We start from the raw sequence: 27,847 nt of genomic DNA on the forward strand, positions 1-27,847 counted from the left end.
GAGGAGAAATAGCAACAAAGAGCTTCACAGTGGGCAGTTTCCAGATCATTAAACTTTGGTGAGATAAATCCCATCCTAACTTGTCTCTGAGTGTTCACTGCTGGGTCTTGCTTTCAGCTGGCTGATAACACATTAAGCAAGCACATGGCTTAATTGTTTTGTTGTACCACATAACATGCTGTCATCTCTGAGGGGTTTGACACCACAGGGTCCTCCCTGTCCTCCTCTCTCCTCAACTTATGATGCTGTCCATACCCTGTCTCTTACTGCTGTTCACCTCCTTCTCTCTTCTCCTTTCAAAACACCTACATTCCTCTCCACTTTTTGATTTCCCTTTGCACTGACTGGATTTACTTCTTACAAATCTCAGTTTTATCTCTGGCTGCAGCTTTTACTGACTTACTCAGTGCACAGTGGCCCTCTAACAGTGTTTTATGGCTTTCATGTATTTGGGGAGTCAATGGGACAAGACTTTTAAGTGTAACTGGCTTGTTAGCCATGCAAATTCTTGAATAACAGGTATGATTTAGTGTTCACTGTGAGAGCTGGAAGTGCTGGAGCTTTAATCTGATTCTGCCACTATCTCTGTCAGTGATCTCATGCAATTTATGTAACCTCTTGGGGCCAGGTCTACCTGAAAATAAAGAATTACATTTTCTTCCCCAGGAATATTTAAGTCTTAACTAGTAAATGTGTGTATAGTTTTTAAAGTCCTGTTTATGTAAATGCAGAACCCTTCAAAACATTTACAAAGGTCAAGAGAATTTTAGGGTTGAAACATAAACAGTTCAGAAGAACTAGAAAAATTAAAATTACACATGTATGCACTTATCACAAACCTTTAGGCAGCCTCTAAGAAATCACTCCTCAGCATTACAGTAGATGCTATCATATGCCGTTAAATTGTGTAGCAGCTTGTAATACTGTGCACTCTGTTTATACAGGATAAAGACTTTCTGGAAATCATTCAGAATAATGTATCATCTGAACGTATGCTGTAGTTGTGCCTACTCAGTCAGGATTGAGATGTTCCCATGCTCAGCTCTACAAAAACCTGTCAGGGAACACTTTTTCTTCCTGACAAGACACTAACTCAGAAATACAAAGTTGCTTATTCAAACAGGCAGACCCTCCATCCCTTGCCAGGCTGAAACAAGGCTTTTTGTGGTGCACATCTTTGGCAGTTTCCCCCCAGTGACCAGCTTTCACTACAAGAAGGATACTCAGAAAAGAGCCTTCTCCTGTGGTCTCCAGGATATTGTTTTTTTTCCATGAGCTTTTATGTTCAGAGAAAAACTACTCCACTAAGCACCTTCAGGTGACCTCTCCTCCAGTGGCCTCTCTGCTCACCTGTGCCTGCCTTCCCCTCCTACATCTCCATGCCACCTGTATCTCCTGACTCCCTGCCTCACCGCTTCCCTGTCTCTTCCTCTGAAAACAATCTTTCTCTTGTTGCCATTGATTTGGAGAAAACTCCAGGAACTCACCAACAAAGTTGACAAGCAGGTATTCTTTATTGCCGCTCCGGGAGACACGGGGGATAGCTCCTCCAAGCATGTCTCTACCAGGCATCAACCAGGCTGTGATTATATTGTCCTTAAACATACATATTCATTAGATTACATACATTACATCATACTTTTTAGAAAATGTTTCCTGTATGCATACAAAAATGTGGTAGTGGGCTTTCGGACCCCTGGTGGTTATTTCTTCATCACTTTGTTTTAGGATCGTTGTCATATCAGTAACCACCAGCTGGTTCTGGCAAAGCTTATCTTAGTAATTTCCTTTTCTCTATAGTGGCTAACAAAGCCTAAGGTTCTTGAAGTTACTTATTTACATCCCTATTCTTCAATCAACCCCATTCTTCACCATCTTCCCTCCACCTGTGTTGTTCAACTCCAGAGCCATAGTCAACCTCATATCCCCTGCTGCAGCCTTGTTTGACACAGACAGTTTGATTCCTCAGCTTGGCTGAGCTTTGCTTGAAGCACGGAGGAGAAAGCTTGGAGGTTGAAAGAGCGAAGTTAATCTCCAGCAATAGCAACTTATGTCTGGTTGTAAAGTCCAAGAGATCATTTTATCACACCTGAATCACCAGCATTCTCAGGGGGAGGGAGTGAGGTGATGTCTCACAGGTATCCAGGGTTGCCATAGGTGTCCACTTAAAAAGAATTTATGCTGCTTACAGAAGGCAGGCTTAAGGTTGGAGAGTGTTAATATGCTTCAGTGCTGTCCTCCTGCTTATCTTGCTCCTAAGTGAAGCTCGGTAGAGCCCAGAAGTCCACAGTGAAAGGTACATTATGATTCGGAGAAAACTCCAGGAACAAACTCGCCAACAAAGTTTTCAAGTTGACAAGCAGGTATTCATTGCGGCGCCGGGAGACACGGGGGATAGCTCCTCCTAACGTGTATCACCGTATTGCTACTCAGGCCATCCTTATATAGTCACTGGGCATACATACATATTCATGAGGCTACGCGTGAATGACATAATTTTCCAGAAAGTTTCCCTCATGCATACAAAAATGTGGTGGTGGTCTCTGAGGGTCGTTTACTTCTCCCAACAATCTTCATAACTTCTGGCAGTCTTTGAAGCACCAGCTTAATTAACATTACAGACATAGCAATCATCCTGTCCTTCTACTTATCAGTTAGTTTAACTGCTTCTGTTCTGGATATCTACTAGTCCCAGATACTCCCCAGTAGATGTTTACACCAGCTTAATGGATTCATTGACACCACAAACATAGCAATCATCCTGTTCTTCTACCTATCAGTTAGTTTAACTGCGCCCATACTGGACATCTGCTAGTCCCATACACTCCTCATCCCCAGGTCCTGTTTTTCTTACATTTTTTGTACTAAGGTCCTAAGGACCTAAAACCATGTCAACTACCTTCAAGCACCACAGTTATTTTCTTACAAAGCCATCAAACTTAACGTTACTTAGAACTGATTACATTTTGTGCTTTTGTGCCTCTTTGTCTCAATTACCTCTACCCTGACACTGCAATACTACAAGCACTTGGATAGTGAAGTAGTAACAGATGGAAGAAGAAATTAAAAGGCGTTAGCAAGGAAATAAGCTGCTTTCATTTCAGATTTGAGCCAACAGACTAAAATTGTATGATACGGAAGGAAAACAGCAATATCGAAGAGCAATACAGGGAGAAAATTATTCTTGTATCCGTAAAGAAACTAGTTGTAAAATAGGAATGTCACTTTGGGAATGAGATTTGCAAATTTTATTTTTTGTATTGCCGTTTATTGCCAAAACATGCCCAGTTGGTTTGTCTGGAAATGAATTAAGTCTAACAGTTGGTGTCATCTCTGTGCAGTTCTTCTAGTGACAACTATGACACCATCAACCCTACCTCCTCCCCATCAGCAGCTGCATTTGCTGCCCCAGCAGAAAACATCCAGTGTGGATCTTGTGATTTATACAGCACATGCCGAGGTCTGTATGTGCCCATTGACCCTGGTGGAAATTAGCTACAGTTAAACACGATTACACAGCAGAACCCAAGGAGCACAATTACTAAACCTCAGTTCTTTTGAAAATGAGGCTAATTAGAATTAGCCAAAGAGGTGTGAAGCAGAAAGCCGGCACTACCGTCCTGGCACACTGGGGGTTCTTCGCAACACGAGTGGCGCTGGGACACTTCAACCCGTTTGACCAACAGCCACCAACCCAACGTCCCAGCCGGGCAGCCCTGCTCTGAGCGGCGGGAAGACCTGCACCAAGTTCCGCCACCACGAAACACTGGTTCGCACCTCCTCCGCCTCACGGAGCCCGCGCCGCAGGAAACGACTCCCCAGCCACGCGAACCGCCCCGCAAATCCTCCCTCAGGGACGGGCCCACCCTGCCCACTCCCGACGCCGCAGCCCCCCTCCGCGCCGCCCGCGGAGCAATAGTGCGTCGGCTTCCGCGTCACGTGAGAGGCGTTCCCCCGCCGGCGGGGGGGGCGGGCGGGTGCGTGGCAGACGTGGGCAGTACCCACAATGCCTGGCGCTCCCCGGTGCTGCTGCCGATCCGCTCCGGTGAGGCAGGTACCTCGAGCCTCACCCCCGCGGGGTTGTTGCTAGGCGACACTGCTTGCCCGGGGCCCGCCGGCGGGAGCGGGGGGGGAGGAAAGGGGGGAGGCTGAGGGACGGGACGGTGCTGGAAGATGCTGCCACAGGGCCCTGCGTCTGCCGACTCTATCCCGGGCCGCGGTCTCAGTTGCCGCGTGCGTTCTCCCTTCAGCTCCAGTCCCGGGAGTGCCGGGGCACCGCAGGGCTGTCGGTGTGCCGCTGCGGGCGCAGGTCTGGTCCTGCGAGGCGAAGCGATTTGTCACCGGTTGTTCCGCCTCCCGGCCGCCGTCCTGCCCCGGTTACTGTGCCCTAGGGTGGCAGCCTGGCCGCTGGAGCTGCAGGGTGAGGGAGAGGCCCTTCACTGGCGGCCTCCCGCCGTGTGTCTCGCGGTTTGCTCTTGGCTGAGTGCAGCGGGCAGGGCAGGTGGGGGAGGCCATCGGCGGCACCTGAGGCCACTTCGTAAAGGCCGTTTCGTTTCGTAGTAAGAAGCCTGTTGTGGCAGGGATCTATTGCTGTCCCGGTTGGCGGGGTTAGGCAACAACGTTTTTGTATGAAGTTTTTCAATTTAAAGCAGTATGAACCCATTTGAGTCAGTAACCACGTTACTTCTTCCTGCTCTGCAGATAATAGTGTCAAAGCTACCATATAAATATGTGGTAGATGCAAGGGTCAAGTTCCCAAACTTGGGCATGTGGCTTTTTGTGTTCCCTTAGTTTTTCATAATCTTGACTCTGTCTGCCTCTCTTTTTCCTGTGCCTTGTGGGAAGGATTATGTGGGCTAGCGTTTTAGGATTATTTCCTTGTCTGATCGTAGCTGATGATGTCAAAGTGGCTTTATTCGTTATGTCCTTCTGTAGCACTTTAGTTTGTAATATGGATTTCTGAAGTGTGCTGTAGAGTGGAAGAATTAAGACTCCCGCCTGCATAATGCAGCTGTCACAACCCTCAAAAGTGGGACAGAAAATTATCCAACACTACTAGGTACGCTTGAAGTAAACACAGAAACTGTATCTTCATTCTATGTCAAGCAGGTGTGCGCCTTGCACCCACTTCCGAGGTTTATATTTGATGGAAGGTTACCATAAGAGGCAGACATCCTGGCAAGAAGTGCCTTAATTAAGCTGGTGCTGAAGGCTAGGCAGGTACACGAGGGTAGGCTTGCCATTGCCCTAGATTTGCTTAGAATCTTTTCAAATTTTGTGAAGCTAGATTGTTTTTAAAAAATTGTAGTATCCTGAGAAACCATGTCATTTTCAAACACTTCCTTGTCAAAAAAGTTGCAAGATGTCAGAGAGGTATAAAACAATTACTGTAATGTGTGATCACAAGTTGGAAGACCAATTTATTACAAAGGAGTGGAACACATTCCACTTTCTAGGACTTTAGTAGATGCTGCCTCAGGCTCAAATACCATCAACACAAAAATAAACAAGCTGATAATTGAATATGTTTAAAAAAAAAAAATATAGTAAACCAGACTCTGGTTTCCATCATCTGAGATTTCCCACTCATGGGAGGAGATTAAACTGAAGCCACATATGATAATTCTTATTTGCAAAAACAGGGGAGGTTGACATGTATGGTAAGTTGGACAGCTTCAGTGAGGGATGACCATTTTGGTTGACTTATCAAAGCTGTGGCCAGCTTTCCGCATGTTCCTCTTTTCCAGGAGCTCTCCCAGTTCTTGTTTGCTGGGGGGTCTGTGAAATGTAGGTGTAAGGGGAAATCAATAAAGATGAGTCAGAACTAAGCACACACAGGGAAACTAAGAATAGCACAAGCATGGAGTGATGCTTCTGTGGTGTACTGTCCCTGTTGGTGACTGTTTGAGGGCAGAATCTTGCTGAGCAAATGGTAGTGTTTCAGTTTTAATCACCCCTGTAGTTTTTCTGTGAATTTTTCCAATTGCCTTTTGAATTCACTTAACATCTTAGCATCAACACATCCTGTGACAAGCAATTCCACTGGTGCATTCACAAAACTGCGTATTTTGTGAAGAACAATCTGTGGTAACCTTGAGCTGAACACCTGCTGGTTGGAGATGATGCTCCTCAGTTCTGTCATGGAATGAGATAGTGAACCCAATCCCTGTTCATATCTTTGCACCTGTAATGGATTCACAGACCATTTTTGGTGAAAGTGCAGTCTTTTGTCATCTTCAGGTGTTTGATGGATATAGATTTTTTTGGAGAAAGACCTATGAAATTTGTAATAGTGTGGTGAATTACTGTGTGCAGCTCTGTATAGATGTATATAAAAGACATTTAAAGACAGTTCTAAACCTACGACTGTATCTTTAATGTACTTTCTTCAATTTCTACAGGCATAAGCCTGTATCAAATTTGTCACTTGGCTCCTTCTGTAGAGCTTTATTGTTTTGAGAGCCAAGTATAATAGTTCTTTCATTTTGAAGATTTAGTAAATGTTTTTTCTATATTAATACATTTTTAAGTAAGGCTGAATGTTCTCTTGCAGTACGTGTATTACACATCTCTTTAAATATGTGTGATCTTGCAACCAAAGTGATTTTCTTTCATTAGCTGCATTTTTTAGGTACCTTGCTGATTTCACTGTTAGGAAGCTGAGGAAAAAGTGCATATTTTCAGTGGGTGGGTTTTTAAGGTGATGGTAGTCAAGCTTGGCTGACTGGTGATCATAAGACTGTTCATCTAACTGCAGTTTTTACCTTGTGTGATTTTATGGTATATTGAGAGAATTGGAAGGTTTTAATGGAGGCTTGTCTTCTATTACAGAGACTAATTTCTCTACATATGAGTCTTGAAGCAAGTAATTCTTTTTTGTTCTATATTTGTGTGAGTATTTATTTACCTATAGAGTAGACATAAAAATTGAAAGAATACCTCTGAAGAGGTCTTTATCCTTTGCTTTATCTGTTGTCCATGCGTGCATGCTGTTGTCAGTGATATTTGTATTCTTTGTCCTTAGTTGTAGGAGTAAAGCAACTATTGTTAGATTGACTATTGAAAATCTTAATGCTTTGAAAATACAGTTGTAGTTGTGTTCTGTTATGTTTCTGAAGCGTTCAAGTTTCTGATCAGAGGAGATTATAGATTAATTAAAGTTAGCGTATGAGGTGAATGATGACATTCAGAGTCAAAGGTTGCTTTACCCTGAGTTACTTATGACTGTGCAGACAGGTAACATATTTTCCCATTTTAAATGGCAGAAATGATGGGACTTCTTCAAATTCATTTAAAGAATAGGAATTAACTTAAAAAATAGAAACATTTTAATACTTATATTATTCTAGTTTTCTTTTTACTTGAATTCATCCTGAGTGATCTCCTTGGGATGTGTTCAGGCCTTTCCAATAAGCATGCTGTCACAAAAAGAGCTGAAGAGTCTTGTTAGCCAGTAAATACATTTATTAACTTTTTCGGTTTGTTCTTTTCTCACCAGATAGCTCAACATGAACTTTAACTGTCAAGATCATTTTAAACGTGAAGAGAACAATATTTTTCCTTCTGAGAACTGGCTGTGGGATTCTGAGTTTCTCCTGCAGTACTGTCCTATTCACTACCATTTCCTAAACCAGGTCATGGAGCTATGTTCCATTCTTCACGTTAGATACTAATGAAATTACTTGCTTCGTCAGTGGAAATGCAGATCCATGAAATTACATGTTGTGCAAGTAAGTTAATGAGGGAAATGTTAAACTTTGCTATCACATCATTGTTTTGTTTATGTTGATATAGCTCCCAAAAGTCCATTTTAGCCTTGAGTTCCAAATGGTAGAGGAGGCTATTGATGGAGAACCATTACAATGAAGAGCTTCTCTGCAATTTTGTCATGCTCTTGAGCTGCTGCTATAGTTATGTGGTTAGCAGCACAGTTAAGAAGAGGGGTGCCAAGTGTGTACATTTGAATTGCTCTGCTGGCAGCACATGCATGAAGTCGAGATAGAAAAAAGTTTCTAGAACTAGTTTCTGTGTTTAATTTCTAGAATGCTTCCGTGCAGCAAGCTAATTTAGAGCAAGCCCTAAAGTTGTCTTGTTTTCTGATTTTCTATCCAACTGATCAGTCATTTTGTACAATAGGGAATTCTATAGTGCTGAAATAACAAGTGTACCTGGTAAAAGCCCAGAGTTGTTCAGCAGAGTGCAGGCAACAGTGGCTTCTGCTGCAGTTATGACTGATGAAAGTCTGAGGTGCCCTAGAAGTAATTAATGAAAAGAAGAATTAATTAAAGAAGGTATTAATGTGGAATTTTTTAGCTCATGTCATGCATCTGAAAGCAAGTTGAAGTTTGACTTGAAGCAGTTTGACTGCTGATATAGCTGAATTTCTTAAGTTGAAAATTACAAGACATTTGCAATATTTTCATTATTATATGCCTCTCTGAGGAGTAAATACCCTTGAAAAAACTGAATATTGATTATTATTCAGTAAGTACCCTGATGTATATGTAACCTTTGAGTAGTGGAAAATAGAGGAGGTCACATTTCAGCTAAAAACGAGCTATTTCCTCTCTTCTATGGAGAGGCAGTTATATTTTGGGAAAACTTGGATTCCTAACTTTTCAGAATACATGAAAAGTCCTTCAGTTGCCAAGGCTTGAAAGCACCTTAATGTCATAGTTTGAAAGGTGCTATAAACATGTCAGTATTGCACATGAAAACATATTTCAGCTATATTCAGAAATCTGTTTTCCTTTGCAGTTTGTGACTCTATGGAACTTGAGTAGCATCGTCTGAGGAAGGCGAAAATCTATTTTTTTTTCATAATCTCTGAAGTGATAGGTGTACATGGCAGGAGTCTGCAGAGTAGTGTTAAGAGTTGAGGAAGTGTTTGCTTTTGGCTTCATATAAATTCTAGCAGCTCGCCCACTTGTAAGAGGACAAATTTGTGTACTGAAGCTTAACAGATAAGTATTCCTTCTTTTAATGTTTGTCTTGCTAAACTTTTGAATGTTTTGATTTAATGTAAGATTTGAAGAAATTGAAGGTTTTAAAAATGTCTTCAGTCTTGAAAGACTGTCTGCAGGATATGTGTTTATACTGTTAAATACCTGCTATAAATTTTCTCCTTGTGATCAAGAAATGCTTAAATGCAATTTTTCTTTTTTAAGTGACTATATTCCACAAAACTTTTAATTATTATGCTTTGAAAATTAAATACTGTGAAAACAGGTAGGCTTTGCGAGCACCATTTCAACCTGCTCAGTGTTTGTGTGATACTGATAGACGCATTTGCAGATTTAAAGAAAGTGGAGACACATATAAGAAAAAAGGTATTTCATGTTAAAGAAAATCCATTATGGGTTGTGAGAGAGAGATTACATTCCTTGTCGTCCTCATCTTAGTTTTCCTATTTGATAGTACGTAAGTTACTTAAGTCTCAGTCAGGGTACTTAAGCATGTACTCGGTCACACAGTTTCATGAAATCACATTGATATTATTGCTTGATCAAGTCCTGGATCATTTTTCATCTGGCATATCCTTACAGTACAGTTTTCCTCTCCAGCTATTCTTGTTTGTTTAAACTATAATCATCTCACTAAACAAAAAGACTCACAGCTTCAGGGCTACAAGTGCTATGGTAGTACTAAGGCTGAGTAATAGTGTTTCAATCTCCACAGGTATCTAGGTGAGGATTATGGCAGTTCAGATAACAATATTTGAAAATCTGACATTAATGTCAGATGTGATACTGCTCTGTGGTTTGCATAAACTAACAGGTCCTATGCAGTTAGGACTCTAATCTGAGTTGTAGTTGAAAACCCTCTCTGTGCCTGATTTTAATTTTGAGCCCAGTATATAGCTTGGGAGGTTTGAATAATCACAACTGACTCCTTTGTTTTGGTTTTAAATCTGATTCCTCCTAATTTGTGTTTTGTTGTAGGTTGTTGTTAACTCTGTTGGCGATGTCTATGATTTTATCTGCCTCTGTGGTCCGTGTGAGGGATGGACTCCCACTGTCTGCATCTACTGATTATGACCAGAGCACGGGAATGCAGGAATGTAGAAAATACTTTAAAATGCTCTCTAAGAAACTTTCTCAGCTTCCTGATAGATGTACTCTGAAAACCGGGCAGTATAATATAAAGTAAGATATTCCTTTTATATATTTGCAACATCCCAGGTTGTGTCTGTCTAAGTTAAAAAGTTAACAGTTCACATTAGAAGGTAGATTCTTGGCTGTACTTATGTATCAGAACTTGATAGAGAAAATACAGAAAGATCTGAAATCTACTCAAACTTCAGTGGAAATTCTAGTTTGAAATAGACAGTATGTTTATAAATATTTAAGCCCTTGACCTACTAGAAATATTTCTTTAAATTTCAAGGTTGTTTCTTACACGAAAGTGACCAGACTTGTACTTCATCATGCTAGTTCAACTAGTGTTCATTGCTTTTTCTCTTTTTAGTCTACACTCATTTTAGAAAGTACCGAGACACTGTCATAACCCAGCGTGGAATTAGGCCCTTTTATTGTACTTTCAGGATTTTGGTTGTCTTAAAGAGAAAATATGCCCTAAACCCCCAGCATAACTAAATAATTTTTTGAAATGGCACACAATGGAGTGCGGGAGTGGGAAGGCAGTGGGTAGTCAAGTGGTGAATGGTAGAATGGAACCTACCAATCCTATTGCTTCATTCAGCACTTTCACAGCAATGCTTTTTGTTTTCACACTTTCATATTTTGACTTTTTGTTTTAATAACTTCCTAATTTCTGTAGCATGTCAATTCCATAATGTACCTGCATGACAACACTGATTAAGTGCCAATTCAAAAGATGCTCTTTTTTTCCATTTGCAGTGAGATTTGATTTATTGTGAAATAATTCTTTGAATCTAATTTTGTTTATGTGTGAACTTTCTGCTTAGTATTGGTAAATAGGTGTTCCTGTGTGTAGTCAGTAATTCAGCTGCTCTTTAGCTGAGCTAAATTCTGATTCTAATTTAGATATACTGTTTTAAATGAGGTGAGTAATTTCATCCTAACCCCTAGCAAACATGTAGAAGTTACAGTGGTGAAAAGTGTGCCACCTAAATGATCCTGTAAAGTGCTCCACCTTTCCCATGTCCCATTGGTAGATGTGAGTTTCCAGCATTTCTCAGGATCAGGCCCAGCACAGACTTAATTTTTTCTAGTCAATGTGTCTTTTAAAACCTCAGCTATAGGTGGCTTGTAAACTGATCAGTTTTAAAGAAACTTTTAAGACTGAGGCATAAGACTTAGGAAGTTTTTTTGTTAGTTTTGGCTTTGATTACTTTTAATAGTATAGATTATGAAGAAACTTGAATGTCTTATTAAAATCAAATTGTTTAATGAATTGCCTAAATGCAATAGATATATGTATATTGAAAACTGTCCGTTTCTGATTTTGTATTTGTCATCTCTGGCCTTCCTTGTGACTGTCTTTGAAGAATGATGATTCCTGTATTCTATAGAACAATTTTATTTCCTCACGTATTATAGAAAGAAGCAACTGCCACACTTCCCTGCCCCAGCCCCAATCTGAAGATAAGTTTTTGCATCTTTAGGATGTGCCAAATAACGTATTCTGCATTTGAGATGAATGACAAGCTATTATGGGACAAACCTACTGTTTTTATCCTGAAAGCTCTGTGTTATTTTCTTTTCCATATATGTAAGAGTGTGTACATATGCATACGCACACATATGCACATTCATACACAGATATGTATAACATAGCTTCTCATATGATCATACAAGGTGGTGTTAAATTAAAACATTACCTAAAAGTAAATTGCTTTTCTTCTACAATAATGTTGCACTTCTCAGTAAACATTACTTCCCTTAATACCCAGAGCAGTTTTTGCTTTTCTGCTTATAGAATATGAAATCAGACTAGCGAAGCAGCAAATTACCTGAATTCAAATTTGAAATTTTCTATTTGTTGTCTCAATTACAGCTTTATAAGTTCTCTGGGAGTAAGCTATATGATGTTGTGCACTGAAAATTATCCCAGTGTCCTGGCTTTCTGCTTTCTGGATGAGCTTCAGAAAGAATTCATCACTACCTACAATATGATGAAGACAAATACTGCTGTCAGACCATACTGTTTTATAGAGTTTGGTAAGGATTTGACTTCTTTTTTTCTTGATTCTCACACTAGGACAAATGAGTATTTAAGTAGATGTGCAGTTTAGCATACAGAAAACAAAAATGTCCAAGGCAGTTTACAGCTGTATTTCAGGTGGATTTAGAATCTGATTTAAATCCCCTTAGAATCAATAAAGAAATACTTCTATGGTCATTAAATTAGGCTACTAGAGTTTTATCCAGACTTGCTTTAATCTTTCTGTTCTTTCCAGCAGGTTTTGGTTTAAGCATTGTGTGACTAAATCTGGAGTTCATCTTCTAGTTAATTATACTAGGAGTTGTTTGGCTTCAGACCTGTTGAAATAGTTAATGCCTGTAAAGACATTTAGCTTAATGAATTTATCAAGTAAAAGACTGCAATTTCATATTTGCACTTAGCTGTGGTGTAACTTTTGTTCAGTACATGAAAGGGACAAATTTTTATTTGTTCTATGCTATAGTGAAGCATTTAATCTTGTCATGCAAGCTCCAAATACAGCTAATCTCATGTATACCAGATAACAGCTGTTAATGGATTCCATTAATATCTGTAGCTTTAATACTAAATGTTAGGCAGGTATTTTAAACATTCCTATAAAATACATTAGAGCACAAAGAATTGCAGTTTTAGAAATATGGGGGAAGATATTCCAGTTGGTTAATTCCTGTCTATAATTCAGTCAGGCAATTTCTAGCAATTTCTGTATAATATTGTTGTCTTACTTAGGAAGATTTCTGTGAATACTTTCTATTTTCCTCAACACCTTCTTTGTTCTACTAGTTGTTCAGTTAGAACGTAGATCTCTTACAGTCATTAGATCTGTATAATATGTTAATAATTTTCTCCCACTGAATATTTTGCACGCATGTTTCATACTCAAGTAAATTTATACTTGAATGCAGGAATTCATATTTTCCTGAAGGATATTTACCAAACTAATGGAAAAGCTAGAATTAGTGCAGTAAAATCATTTGCAATGCATTTAGTCTCGTGCAGAGAAAAGTCAATAGTTTATTCACAGTTATTATGTAATTAGATTTCTAGAGCTTAGTTTATTTTTTTTTTTTAGTGCAGAATTAAATAGCAGAATAGTACAAACCAGAGATAGTATTAAAAAAATCCAAAATAAGCACAAGCATTTCAGACAACACGTTTCAATTTGTGAAGCGTGTTGTACATAAAGCTGCATGGTCTTGGATTATTTAATTAACAAAAGTCTATAAATGTATACCTTTTTATTTAAAATTTTGCACAGATAATTTCATTCAGAGGACCAAACAGAGATATAACAACACACGTTCTTTGTCAACAAAGATGAATCTTGCTGACATGCAGACAGAGATCAAACTGAGACCACCTTACCAAATTTCCTTGTCAGAACTTGGTTCAGCTAATGGATTTGCACATTTATCTGTGGCTGAATATAAGGGTACTGGTAAGATATCTGCAGGTAAGTTTCCGCCTTTTGGTTTTATATCCTGAAGTGAGACAGGTGCAGGGTAGTAGAATTAATCTTTGATACTTTTTTCTTTACAAAAAAACTTTTTCACCATTATGTTCTTAAAGCATAAAGCTGCTATGATCTTACATGTGTTTTACCTTAGATGTCTAAAGTTTTGTCCTCTGCTCAAAGTACATATTTTTCCAAGGCATTCAGAGGGAGAAATGGGTCTATCCAATGGACTGCTTTATTGAAGGGAAACGAAAAGCCTGCATGAAAATAAGCAAATGAGGATGAACACTTGACAAGATGATTTTTTTTTTTCTGACCTTATAAGATTTATGAAAATGTTTATTATTCTTGCCCAGCAGTAAGACCCAATGATTACATAAGCTAAGAGCATAGTTTCAGGACTTAGAGCAACTGTAGGGAGAAGCAACACTTCAGAAAGTATCTGTGACTGTGAAAATCCCAAGAACTGTGCTGGCTAAAGGATATACTCTCTAAAAATAAGTGCCTTGTGTACAGTGTTAATAATAGCAATTTTGTCTATACTTGTCATGTGCATTTAAGTAGTCATTAATTTTTTTTAAACTTTAATTTATTTCATGTAGGAGGTAAATATGGCATTCTGTGGTTTGTGCTGTTAAGTGACTGCTCTGAATCTGTTTGAGGCCTATCTTTAGATGTTTCCCAGCAGGACAGATCCATTAAAACTTGCCAAGTCTTTGCACTAATATGTGGAATCCACTTGTGAAACTCTGGAGTTTACTTCATATAATCTGATTTCAGCCTTCCAAGTTTAGTGAAGCAGAATAATAAATAGAATAAAATGAAGTGTTGATTTTAATTAGTTAATATCCCCCTTTTTTTCTGAAGTACCTCTTGTCTATAAGGCTAGTTATCCTGGGCAGACATATGTGGATGCTGTTCACTTTATAGTGTTGGGATGAAAATTGCAATCTAAATCTAAACACTTCCTACAGTTTTGTAATACAAGAGCTCAGCTTAATTTTGTGCAGTTTATATATACATGTGTATGTGTATACATGCACATTAAAAATAGAATCACTTTGTCAGTGTATTATCCTAATTGCTTTACTTACTTATAAGGATTCCTCTACAAAATTAAAAACTACTTGGTCCTAGTCTGCCTTATGTGTACTGCTGAGGCCTTGAGCCTGAGAATTCTAGGTGCTCTAAGACAGTGTAGAGAAAGCCACATATAAGGACCTTTTTTACTGTGAAGTAAAATTAAACAATAATTACCAGATGATCTTTTGATTTTTTTCCCCTATCTCTCCACAACTTGACTTACAGAAGCATTTCTGCTCTCCTCTTTTATTTCCATGTCGACTTTCTTCTGTTTCTCTTTCAGTTACTTTTAACTTCCCTCTTCCTCTGAATTCCATAGATCTCTGATCAGTCACCCAGTTCCTTCCTTGAATTGATGTAGAAACTCACCATCAAAGGACTGTACATTATGAGAGGTTTCCACTGTGCTCTTCCTTCAGCTTTTCAAATTTTAGATGCTATTGAATATCAGAGTCTTTTCTAGCAAGTCTGCTAATAGTTTTGTAATTCTTTAGATTTGTTGCTTCTCTCCACCATTGGACATAACTTTCTCTGGTTGTTTCCTACCCCCTCATTTGGTTAGACTTCAAAGTTTTTCCTTTTTCTTTAAGGACAATTCTCACAAAAAGATATGGTTTGCCTAGTGTAAATTCCTGAATATGCCATCCTGTTAAAAAATATGACTTGCTACGACTGAATTAAGTATGTTAAATCAAGTTGAGTAGCATGCAGAGGGAGGAAGTTAGATGCAAATCTTGTTTAGTTATATGGAATAGCAGAATCTGATGTGTTAGTTTCGGCTATGCTGACGGGGCATTGTCTTGTTACTTGCTTATACTTGTAATTGGATATGTATCCAAGGGCTAGTGTCTAGGCATATTTGTTAAAGCAATTTTAAATAGCATTTCATTTCCCTTAGCAAAGTTGTGCTGTGTAGTGAGGAATAGGGGTAGTTATTAATGTGTGAAGCATAAAGCATGCAGCTTACGGATAGAATTTTGCTTCAAATGAATGTAGGTGTTGGCAGGCATTAGAAGTAGGGAGACAGCTGATGTGTGATGTTTTAGGTTAGGATAAATTTACAGTTTTCTGAACTTTTTTTCAATGAAAGAACAGTTGTCAAATCAAGGTTACTTTTTGTCTGATGACACCGTCATGTGTCACACGAGAACTTGATGCTGGTTTAGTGGTTTTTTGGTGTTTGGTGGTTTTTGGTTTTTTTTGTTTGGTTGGGTTTTTTTGTTTACCTTTTGGTTTTAAATAAATGGCCTTACAAATACTGCAGTTTCTCACTTTGAGTAAATGTCCTAAATTGTTATTTAAACATCAAGATTTTAATTCAGAATTTGTGCTTTGTTTGATCCTTGGCTTGCATTAGAGAGGTTTTTGATATGACAGTTATCATATTTCTAAAATTTCTGTATGTATTGGCTGAAGGTCAGCTGTCCCTTACCCTGCCCTCTCTGACACCTCCTTCATTCTTCTCATTTTGACTTTTTTTTTTTTGTATATAGATGACTCTTGTTGCTTTGATTGTAACACTGGAATTTATTAAGCCCTGAAGAGCTTAATGCCATCAATAGTGGTATGCAGTGTCCTTAAAAGTTTCTGGATTTGTTTTCCTATTTTAATAAGAGAGAAAAGTTAGTATTTTATGGTCCTGTCTTGATTTGGCTGACAAGACTCTTTTCTTCCCATGGTTCTCAAAGAGGTGTTTTAAATGCTGATTTAACTCATGATGTTTTAAAATTACCCTGGTATGTGGGGAAAATGAGATTATCTGGAGAGTGTGTGTGTGCTTCACTGTGAGTGAAGAGCAGCAAACTAATTTTATCCACCAGTTAATGAAATGCAATTACCTTTGGCTAAAAACAGTTACATGCACCTTCAGCTTTTTGCCACTCTCTAGATGAGATGATTTAAAAAAAACCAAACCAAAGCAATTGGCTCTGAGTCACTGAACGGATGGTTTGGTATGCGAATAGCATATCTACCTTAAGTGTGCATTTGCTGGTTGTATTGTTCTAATATGCACTACAGTTACAAAAGAAATAAGCTATGAAAGTTAAACATGGGTTATGCTTTTGTTTAAAAAATGCCAATTACACTTACATTCAGCACAAATGAGCTAACTGAATTAATTTCATGTTTTATTTTTAATTTATCACACACGTATAATTAGACAGCCCCGTCTGCTTATCAGTGTAAAATAGCTTTTGTCATTTTTTCTTTAGGTTCTGTAACTTCATAAACTGTTTGGAAAGCTTTTTTTCCTGGATCTTTGCAATGCAAACAACCAGAATTGACACCACTCTCTCTATTAATGTTACAGTTCATTAACCTCTTTGTCACGTCTTTACAGTTCATTGACTTGAACAGAAGGATTTAAGTACGGCTCAGTGGTCCTGTTGTTTTGCCAGTGTTGCCTAGACTGTTAAGATATTGTTCATTGTTTTTTATATTTGCGTTCTGTTATTAATTATGGAAGGGGACAGTAATGAGGAACATACACAACTGTTACGTACTTTTGACCCTATATGAGCCAGAAAGAGTGGGTGTGCATGGACAGAGTGTTTTAATTTTAATGTGTTTTGCAAGAGTCTTCTAAGTACTATCACTATCCAGAAAGTGTGTATAAGATTGTAATATAGACTCTAGCTTAGTTTCAGAACTGTCTTTTTATTTGTGTCTTGTGTAGCTCTACCTTTTAAGGGAGGGGACTGTAATAGTTTTGCCTCGTATTCTGTTCAGCAAACAAACTGAATCAGTCTCACTAGCTTTGCTAATACATAAGTGTTAAAGAAAAGTGGAGGTTGTTGAGGGGAGCTGTTACTTGACTTATAAGCTGGATGCTAATTGTGGACAAATTTCAGTAGCAAGTACATCAGTTGCCATTGATTTCCTGGCATGTTTGAGCAGCTTTCAGTGTCATACTGAATAAACTGAATGTATTGAGTTAAAGACTAAATATAATAAGACAATTATATATGTGAATTGAAGGAAACTATGTTTTGTTAAACCTTATGTTGAAATACTTAGAATGTTTCTTCTTTAAAAAAAAAAAAAGATTGACATTTTGTGGTTTGCTTCAGTGATATCTTTTAGAGCTAAAAGCCACTGAATAGTGAGATTACTATTTTACTAAATTTCTCAAGACGTTCCTTTGACCTTTGATATCTTGTTTTGATCTTCTGCTTTGCAGCTCCTCATCAGCGTCTGGAACCTGTGACTCTGCCAGGGATTGTCTCATTTGTGCTTAGCGTGTTATGTGGGGCTTTGAATTTAATTCGTGGCTTTCACGCCATAGAAAGTCTTCTCCAGGTATTGTACGTGTTTATGAATTTAAATGTTATGCATCATAACAATCATAATATCCCCTTAGAAGATGCTTATTATATGAACTAAATCTTGCCAGTTTTGTCTTCAGAAATACTGCTTGTGAGGTCAGACCTCTGTTAATGAAACATATGTTGATTGTGATCTGTGCATCATTCTTGGGTATCATGCATCATTCACTGAGGCTGTGAATTTAAAAGTAGTAGGAGGTGGATGCCTGACCCCTTCCCTAGGAACCTCTGTAGTAGTGAGTATGAGAACATAATGTTCTGTTTTCTAAATCTATGGCAGGATATAAGACATTTAATTTTCAGAGATGTTATTTAAAAACACTTGAGAGAAATGAAAATCTGACCTTTTTTTTTTTTTTTTGAAAGGTCCCCACAGCAGGGATTTTTAAACAGGTTTTGTAAAATTTTTTTTTTAGGAACCTTTTTTTGTTTTGAGTAAACCTTTCTAAGTAGGATAGCATTTCTTTTTGTGTGCTGAAATGATCAATGTAAGGGAAAGTGTGAAGTGGTTTCTTCCAACTCCTGTTCCCCCAACCACCCACCCCCTTCCTAAACAACCTTCTCCACAAACATTTGTTCATGTGAGCACTCTGCTCTGTCCCTCGCTATAGACTTTCAGTTTCTTTCTATTCCATTTTTAATCGAGTTTCTTGGGAGTTGTATTCTCATTGCTGCAATGTCACTAATAGTGGTTAATGATTTCAAGCAATTCAAGTGAGTATGCTGGTAGTGCTATCAAGCACCTGCAGAAAGTTCATGTGTGTTACCACAAAAAAAAGACTGACTTAACATTAAGTGGTTCTGCTATTGTGGTGGTGGAGGTAGAAACTAAAATCGCTGTCGAAATTTTCTGAAAGAAAATGAGAATTCTCCTGCTTGACTAATGGATAATATTTTTATTCAAACGTGTATCTGGACTTTATAACTGCAGTGCTTTTGATATGTAAAGGATTTTTTTGGGGGAAGTAAGGTAAAGAAGATGTATTCCAGTTGTCTTATATAATTATTGATACATGTATAAATTTAATAAAGTGGTAATATTTGAGGCCTCAGCATTCCCTGAAGACTAATGAATAGTAAACAGGGTCAATGAAAGTGTTTTGTATTAGATCCTAATTTTGAGTTGTTTCTTAAAGAAGAACCAAGAATGAATTAATGGACATACAGCTCTACTTTATTACTAATTAGATATTTCTGTTATGCACAATTCTCTCAGTTTATAAATAGAAATGAATTTAAAGTACACTGTAGTACAAATAGTACTGAACAGATTTCTACCACTTAGTTTAATATTTCTAGAACTTGTTTTATTACCTTTCTGCAGCAGATTTTTTGAAAAGAAATGCCAATGTAAGATAAAGCTATTTAAGTGGTACTAAGGCAGCTAATTAATTTTACTCTATGTGTTATTGCATCTGGAGGTAAAAGATGGCAGTACAGATGAAAGATGGTTTTTCAGTTTCTGAAAAACAAGGACACTAAAAATCCATTAAAATTTCTCTTTATTTACTTTATTATGGAAAAATCCACAAGGTTTAGTGAGAAATAATCCAAAATATGATTAATGGAACTTCTGAGAAGTCATTCAAAAGCTTGTCTCTGAATTAGTGGTTCCTTTGTAATCAGTGTTTTTATTTGCGTGTTAGCAAAACTGTGTTAAAATCTCTAGCTATACTCCACCAAATACATGGTGGCACTGAGGTAGACTTGCGTACAGTTTAGGAGTGTACTGCATCGTGTAGGGTAAGTTTTATGTGCAGAAATGCAAACTTTTTCCTACTCAACACTGGAGATGGAAAGGCTACACAATACTCTGAGCAGAAACATGTTGTAGTTCTGAATGGACCATCATCTTTTCAAAATGATACTTGCCTTTCAAGGAAGTACATTTGCATGAATACCCGTTGTTTTCCTGGGAAAATTTCCGATTGTTGCAGATGTTTGTTTGAATTGTGGTTAGAATAATCACTGAGCATGCAAATTTCTTCTGCTCAGCTCTACAGAAACTATAACAAACCATTTGAATAAATTAGAAGGAATTCTTTTTTGGTTTTTAAACACAGAGTAGAAAGCTCTTAAAGTAAATTTTTCCATCTTTTCCTTCAAGAAAACTTAATTTTCCAATAATCTTTCTGATAAATTCGTGTGCTTTTGTTAGCGCTCACTGCCATGAGCACAGAGCTGCCTGCTTTACTCTCTGTGTAGAATTTTACCACACCCTAGTGGCCAGTTTGTTTTCTCCTTTTATCTCTTTTCCATCTTGTGAAGCTGGAGGAAGGTGTAATTCTACAAAGTTTTATTAAAGGTCATTACAGTGTTCAGACTTGAATTTTCAAAGGCATCTGGAGAAGGTAAGTATCCAGTGCTAGATCTGGACTTCCTTTAAGGCTTTTGAAAATCTTAGTGTTAGTTGTTTGTTGTGAATAAGCATTCTGGTCATATTGCGGATCACTGTCTGTTTTTTTTTCCAGACATAAGTGTAAACAACGATTCGTGCTAACTCTTTTGGTTTAGTGTAATACAGGAATTATTATAAATCTTTATATGAGACTGTTTTAAGTACAATAATTAATAACTTTCATTCTGTAAGTATCTGGTATTTCACTGAAACATTGTAACGGCGTGGCTTTTTATTCTATTTTATTTTCACAGAATGAAGGTGAAGATTTCAGCTATGTTATTGCATTTTTTCTTGGAACAGCAGCCTGTTTGTACCAGGTATGTTCTTCTGCTTGCACAATTCACTGTAGAGTTTAGAAGCATTACCCAGTCATGCATAAATGTCATCATGTTTTCTTAAATGTCACAGATACTTCAATAAGGTGATTATAAAAATAATTTCTGCTCTGTTTTTTTTTTCATTTGTTTGCTACAAAGAGCTTCTGTTTGCTGGCATTTTTCTCCAGTTAGTTGATTAAGAGATTTGGTGTACTTTTCTGTCTGAGGCTTACAATTTATCTCTAAACTCCCAAGCAGTGAAGGTTATATCATTTCCTTAAAGTCGTAGTTTCACAGTTCAAGTAAGCTTAACCATCTAAACAAATGCAGTGCTACTTCTTTCCTTTCAGAAAATTTGAAGTAAATACAGTAACACTTAGATACTACACTTCAGAATTTCATCTCTTTGTACGCTATAGTGCATCTCCTTCCTTTTCAAAGCTTTCAGTCGCTTACGACTATGTTTTCTTTCTCCTGTCTGATATTTCATGTCAGTAGGTTTTCCATTTCTGCATTTGAATTTGACCTTCCTATCTAATTTGTAGCATGGTATTCTGGTGCCCATTGGCATTTGTCACTCAGTAACACTGCTGTTACGTTTAGCTGTGACTATAATGTCTGTCATGTTCAATTGCTGTTACTATAACTCTGACTTTTAATCTCTTGCATTTGCGGAGTATGTGGTTTCTACTTGTTTCCATATGCCAATGTTTAATACAGTGTCAGATCATAGAATCATAGAATAGTTAGGGTTGGAAAGGACCTTAAGATCATCTAGTTCCAACCCCCCTGCCATGAGCAGGGACACCTCACACCAAACCGTGTCACCCAAGGCTCTGTCCAACCCAGCCTTGAACACTGCCAGGGATGGAGCATTCACAACTTCCCTGCGCAACCCATTCCAGTGCCTCACCACCCTTACAGTAAAGAACTTCCTCCTTATATCCAATCTAAACTTCCCCTGTTTAAATTTTAACCTGTTACCCCTTGTCCTAAAATAAAATGTCTCAGGATTTTCCTTTCACATCAGCCTTTTTATCAGTCAGCCTTTTGTCCAGGTTGCCTGTAATCTCCATTCTCTATTAGCAAAATGTCACAGTATATACAATCATAGATTCACAGAATGGTTTGGGTTGGAAAGGACCTTTGAAGATCATCTAGTTCCAACCCCCCTGTCATGGGCAGAGACACTTTCCACTAGACCAGGTTGGTCAAAGTCCCATCCAGCTTGGCCTTGAACACTTCCCAGGGATGGGGCAGCCACAACTTCTCTGGACAACCTGTTCCAGTGTCTCACTACCCTCACAGTAAAGATGTTCTTCCTAATATCTAGTCTCAGTCTGCCTTCTGTTAGTTTAAAGCCATCCCCCCTTGTTGTGTCACTATATGCCCTTGTAAAAAGTCCCTTTCCAGCTATTGGAAGGCTGCTCTTAGGTCTTCCTGGAGCCTTTTCTTTTCCAGGCTGAACAACCCCAATTCTCTCAGCCTATCTTCATAGGAGAGGTGCTCTAGTCCTCTGATAAAATCTTGGTGGCCCTCTTCTGGACTTGCTCCAACAGGTCTACCTCCTTCTGGTGGTGTGGGCCCCACAGCTGGATGCAGTACTACAGGTGGGGGTCTCATGAGAGCAGAGGGAGAATCACCTCCCTCGACCTGCTGGTCATGCTCCTTTTGATGCAGCCTGGGATGTAGTTGGCTTTCTGGGCTGCAAGTGAACATTGCCAAGTCATGTTTAGCTTCTAATCAACTAACACCGTAAGTCCTTCTCAGTGCTGCGCTTAATCTATTCTCTGCTCAGCCTGTATTTGTGCTTGGGATTGCCCCAGCTCAGGTGCAGGACACAAGTACAACTTGTGTTCTTCACTACTTGTTGACTTTTCATCAGCTGCTGCCTTAAATAGTTCTTCAAATTGGTGTTAATTTTCCATGCCAACAATCTGTTCCATGTCATATGGAGGAGTTCCACCTTATTCATCTTTTGTGGGGAAAAATACATATTCTTCCTTCCCCTCCCAAAATAGAAACCTTATTATTCTTAATACAAGTATTCATGTCTGTACATTGAGAAAGAAGGACTTTTCTCCACTGTCTGACTTGAATAGAGATGTTTTTAAGAAACAATTCATGCAGCTCACAATATAGGCTTTTTCTTAATACTCAAAATATATCTGTTGATACTCCTGTTCTGCACCCTGTGGTGTCATTCCTACCATATGTAATTGGTCAGTTTTCAGAACTAAGAGGGCTCTCAGTTCTCTGGCATGTTCTGATGTTGTTTTGCCACATCAAGAGTTTGGGAGATTAATTCCATGTGTTGTGTTACAGCACATTTTATTGTTATTCACCCATATGTCCATAATGCTGTATTGTCTTGTTGAGTCAATAACAACGTAGCAATGTGTTACTCTTTATGGTTTCTGAGAAAATGTTTGTAACCTAGGTGTGCAGGCAAAAAACGAGACTTAAAGGGAATGTGATGTTTTAGGCTTCTGTCATGTCTGGTGTTCCACCATGGTTTCTGGTCTCCTCTGGAGAAGAAAATGTACAAAAGTAACAACTATCTCAGTTTTACCTGAAGTGTGAAGTGTCAGGAGCTGAGCCTTCAGTAACTTCTTAACATTTATTAAAAAAACCACACACCAAATAAACAACTTCCCACCCCCTCCCAAATTAAGTTCTTCTCTGAAGTAGCACAGAGGAGTCTTCTACATAAAAACATGCTCAGTAACTGCCATACTAACACTTCCCTTTAATAGAAATGAAAAAGACAACCTCAGGAATTTCATAATAGCACTTGTTACAGTGAGGTGCTTTGGCCTTTTGAGTGGTGCTCTGTTCTGTAACTGGCAAATCTTCTAGCATTTCAAACCTATACTAACGAAATGCCACTGAATTCATTTAAAACAGATCTTCAGTAAAATTCGGAGTCATTCAACATCATGTTGCAATAACATTTTTAAACTTCTGTAATATATTTTCCATTTTAAACTCTTAATATTTATTAATGATTTTGATTAAGCATATCCTAACTCTTACTTTAATCTTGGTATTAGCCACACTTTTTCATATGTTGTCAGTGGAGGTGACACTGCTAGGTTGTCTGAACTCTTACTGCTGAGATACTATGCCAACTAATTGCTTTTTTATATATGATTTATAAAGTTGTCAGCACAAGTAGGTTGCATTTGCTGTGCTTGAAATGGCCAGGCAAGTTCAGAGAAATTCCATATAGATTCTGAAGAACGTGGATTACTTTTCTGTAGTTTTACTTTGCTTTGGAGGAAGGATGTGCAAATCTTGCTGATACTGGCAGTACGCATATGTCTGAAGATATTTAGATACACCAAAATTACAGGTAGTTTTGTTAACCTCAGTCACACTTACAGTGGACGTACGTGCTTTATAAGAAAGTGGTTGAGTTTTGGATAGAATATAAAGTGATGTCAATAAATTGCATTGTTCAGTTAGAAATGTACAATGCTTTGGCCCTTTTTTGAGGAACATGAAAATTGAAAGAAAAAAAGTTAGCTTGTCTGACTGATAAAACGTGGCAAATGCTCAAGAATAACAGAAAACGATACTTAGATAGTCTGGTGATGGATGCTGTTATAAAATTTGTGTGAGCATGGTTATATATCCACTGTGAACAGATTTGGAATACAAAGTAAGCTCAAGTGATGTTGTTGCCTACCTTGAAGCACAGTAAAATATTTCTTCAGCAGACAGAAATGGCTAGAATCCAGAGTGGGGGCAAACAGTTTTTTTTCAGAAGTCAAGGAAGAAGTTTGAACAACAGCAGAAGTAAAAATAATGTTTATGTAAAGCTATGTCCTTTTAGAGATGAAAACTCTGAAGGCAAGAAACTTGAACAGATTTCTAGTTGCAGTAGGAAGAAGGTAAAGTAGGGAACTGGGGGCAGTCCTGACATTCTGCGTTAACACCATGATGTACAGAAACTGACCCTTAAAACATGGTGGAATTATAGTAGAGTTGTTGTGTATTTCTCTCCACACATGATCCATGTTGCATCAGCCGAAGGACAGTGGGTATTTGTAGACTCTCGACATCTATCAGTTAATTCTCTGCATTAACCCTGGCAGGACACTGCATTGGTATCTGGGGCCTTGCCTCTTGCTAAGTATTCCCAGCTGCAGGGCCCTGGTATTTTCCCTGTCCTTCCTTCCCATTGTTTTGTCTGAAGAAGACTGAACCCTGGCTCCTGGTTCTTCTCCATTCCTTGGGTGGAACGGAGTGTATTTTGACCAGAGATTGCCAGGAACATCCACTTTCATTTGTCATGGGCCACTCATTATTGCAGGTTGTAATAAATTGTTATGTTCTTAAAGAGTGTTTAATGGAAGTAAAATGTAACCTTGTATTGATGTCAGGTACTTTTCACCCTTCCATGACTGCTGCATTAATACTGTTCTTACATGTTTGATTTAGACTTTTACTTGGTTTGGGTTTGTAATTTCTCAATGACCAGTGTTTCTCAGCGGAAGTTACCTTACATGCGGTAATCAGATTTCTTTTTCATTTCCTGACAGTGTTACCTGTTTGTATACTACACAGGCTGGAGGAATGCCAAATCCTTCCTGACTTTTGGGTTAATTTGCCTGTGTAACATGTATCTGTACGAACTGCGCAACCTGTGGCAGCTCTTCTTCCATGTGACTGTGGGAGCATTTTCTACCTTACAAATTCGACTGCGACAGCCACAGGGAAAGTCCCCCGATTACAATGTCTGACAAGTCTTGGAACACTTAGAGGCAGTCTTGTTCCAACAGTTACTCACTCTCAGGAATGTAAAGCTGTTCTCCAAAAGAAGCTGTCTGGATGGGTTTTTCTTTATTATTATTTTTCTTTAATAAAGCAATGCAAGATGCCTGTGGACATTTTTCACTTGATGGTTAAATTTTTTCTTTTAATGAAGGACACAAAGTAATATGGGACTAGAGGAGGAAAATAGGTTATATCAATACATTGAAATGTATGTAGGGGTGCTAAGTTTGGAGAATTTGATTGGTGGCATAAAAAAGCTTAATTCGCAAGTATGTTAATGGAAGGAATGTAGAGAGTATGTGTTCTGCATATCATGCAAGGTCTTCACTTCCAAAATCAGTTTTGCCTTTGTGAGGCAGTAGAGGGTAGGCTATCTAAATAATAACAATAATGCTATTGCATATTGGCAAACTAAATTTGGAATATGTCGGATACTAAATTTCAGAATGTTTTGTTTCACGTTGACATATATATGAATGTTTTCTTAATTAAAATGTAACCTGGAAACTGGTTCTGGGGTTCACCTTTATGGCACCTGTGGCCCTCTGTTTACTGTTACAAATGCTTTAACGTTTTTCCATTTATGATTTCCTTTTAATTATCTTTGAAAGTGGTCTATGTGGACACAGTTTCTTTTTAGCAATTATTCAGAAAGTTCTGCCACTTAACCGAAGATTTTTGCACGCCTACTGTGTTTGAACTCTGGGCAGGTTGAAAGGAAATGGATTGGTGAGTAAATGGAGTGACTGGTACTTGTTGGACTATTATTCTTCTTTTTATATATTTTTAGAACTGGATGAATAATTTGCTCAAATGTGAGATAAATAACTGCTGACAGGAACATAATAAATCAGTCTGATTAGCTTAAACAAGAAAAGACCAGGGATTTTCGTTGTTCTTCTGGCTTTGTGGGCTGGATGATTTGTGCTGGGATAGAACCTCCTTGATCTAGAGTTGTGTTTGAGAGACCATTGTGTGCTTTTGAAGTTGGTGAATCAACCAGCAAACCCCAAATGCTTAGAAAATAGAATAGCAACCATATAGTACCACCGTCAGTTAAATGTGGGTTTTGTTGTTGTTGTTGCTGTTTTTACAATTATATGACAGTTATTCATGATGTTTCATAATATGCAAATATATATAGGTAGATTTTTATATGTGGCCTGGAATAATAAAAGGGTGTGCTGAAATATTGGAGATAAAAAAGCAAGCTTTGATATGCTGTTTGTGGTGTTTGATTTGGGGATTGACCTAGAAGAAGGGAGCTAGATCTTTTATTTTGTTTTTAAATAAGTAGTATTAGTCAAGAAAATGATGCAGAATACAACCAAGAAGAACTAGAGAATGAAATTGTAATTCAAAGTGAACAGGAGCAGTATGTATTATATTTTTCATAATGTGTGTCTCTGATGTCTGAGATCAAGACCTTGAAGATAACCTTGATGTGCTGCCTCAAAGGTTGGTGTTGGAGGTGGTGTGCTTTGCAGCTAATTCTCTTCCCTCCCCACTTTGAGACAGAAGAGAAGAATATATTCATGAGCATGGTCTGCTTTTGTTTTGGGAACCCAGAAGATGAGGAAAAGATAAAAAGGAGGACTGGATTGAAGCATACAAGAATTTTAGGAAATGTTTACACCATAAATGTTTCAAAAATCCAGAACAGCAGCCTGTTTTTTTAGCACACAGAGGTTTGCTTGTGTTAGCATTCAGTGCCTCCTTTTGAACTCTGGACATCAGAAAAGGTGAAGATCAGTCCTTTACCATTTTAAATCAATGATTGAATGTTTTAAGTATAAAACCAGGTTTTATCTTGCTCATGAAGTCTGGAAGAGTCCTTACACCTATCTTTTCACTTCACCATTGCTGGTAGGCAAGGAAGCTATTATGAATGCCTGAAGTCCTACTTAGTTTTTAATTTAGGTTGTTGTGCACAAGAATCTTCTGTTGCATCATTTCTTCAGTTTATATGTTGGCAGAGAATCTTGTTTTCTCTGAGATACCTTCCCTTCCTGCTGTTCCTGAAGATACATTTTTAAGGAATGAAAACTTTGTCATAGCATCTAGAGCTATTATTCCATTCCAGTTATACTGGTGTTAAACTAATTGCTGATTAGCACATATAATGAACAAATGCAACTGCCAGAGTAATGGAAGACAGTTGGGGTTTTGTCTGCTTGTTCTTACAGCACTGATAAAAATCCCATGTCAGGATGAAAAGTTAATGAGCATGACTGTTCTTCATTACCTGATATTACTAGGTGCTAAAAGCGTGGCTGTTGAACATAGTAGTTTAGTTTGACTATAATATTAAACTTGCTGAAAGTTTGTGTGAGAT

The 27,847-nt window shown here is 38.1% G+C and overlaps 1 protein-coding gene across 4 annotated transcripts; it reads left to right on the top strand.

The window, feature by feature from the left end:
• The first annotated feature begins 4,014 nt into the window (after positions 1 to 4,014).
• SEC22A (SEC22 homolog A, vesicle trafficking protein) lies at positions 4,015 to 26,608 on the top strand. 4 transcript variants are annotated; one of them, XM_080621530.1, is made up of 8 exons: positions 4,015 to 4,054; positions 7,499 to 7,730; positions 9,942 to 10,145; positions 11,980 to 12,143; positions 13,406 to 13,600; positions 17,868 to 17,986; positions 20,665 to 20,730; positions 25,278 to 26,608. In XM_080621530.1, exons 2-8 carry the CDS (start codon positions 7,720 to 7,722, stop codon positions 25,476 to 25,478), a joined length of 960 nt encoding a protein of 319 aa, XP_080477656.1. In that variant the 5' UTR covers positions 4,015 to 4,054; positions 7,499 to 7,719; the 3' UTR covers positions 25,479 to 26,608. The 4 variants fall into 4 exon arrangements, with proteins under 4 accessions (XP_080477656.1, XP_080477659.1, XP_080477657.1 ...); XM_080621533.1 differs by having other exon boundaries at positions 25,303 to 25,459; XM_080621531.1 differs by having other exon boundaries at positions 4,029 to 4,045.
• Positions 26,609 to 27,847: the final 1,239 nt, after the last annotated feature.

This window comes from Psittacula echo (assembly GCF_963264785.1).
Source record: "Psittacula echo genome assembly, chromosome: 6".
Taxonomy (NCBI): Eukaryota; Metazoa; Chordata; class Aves; order Psittaciformes; family Psittacidae; genus Psittacula; species Psittacula echo.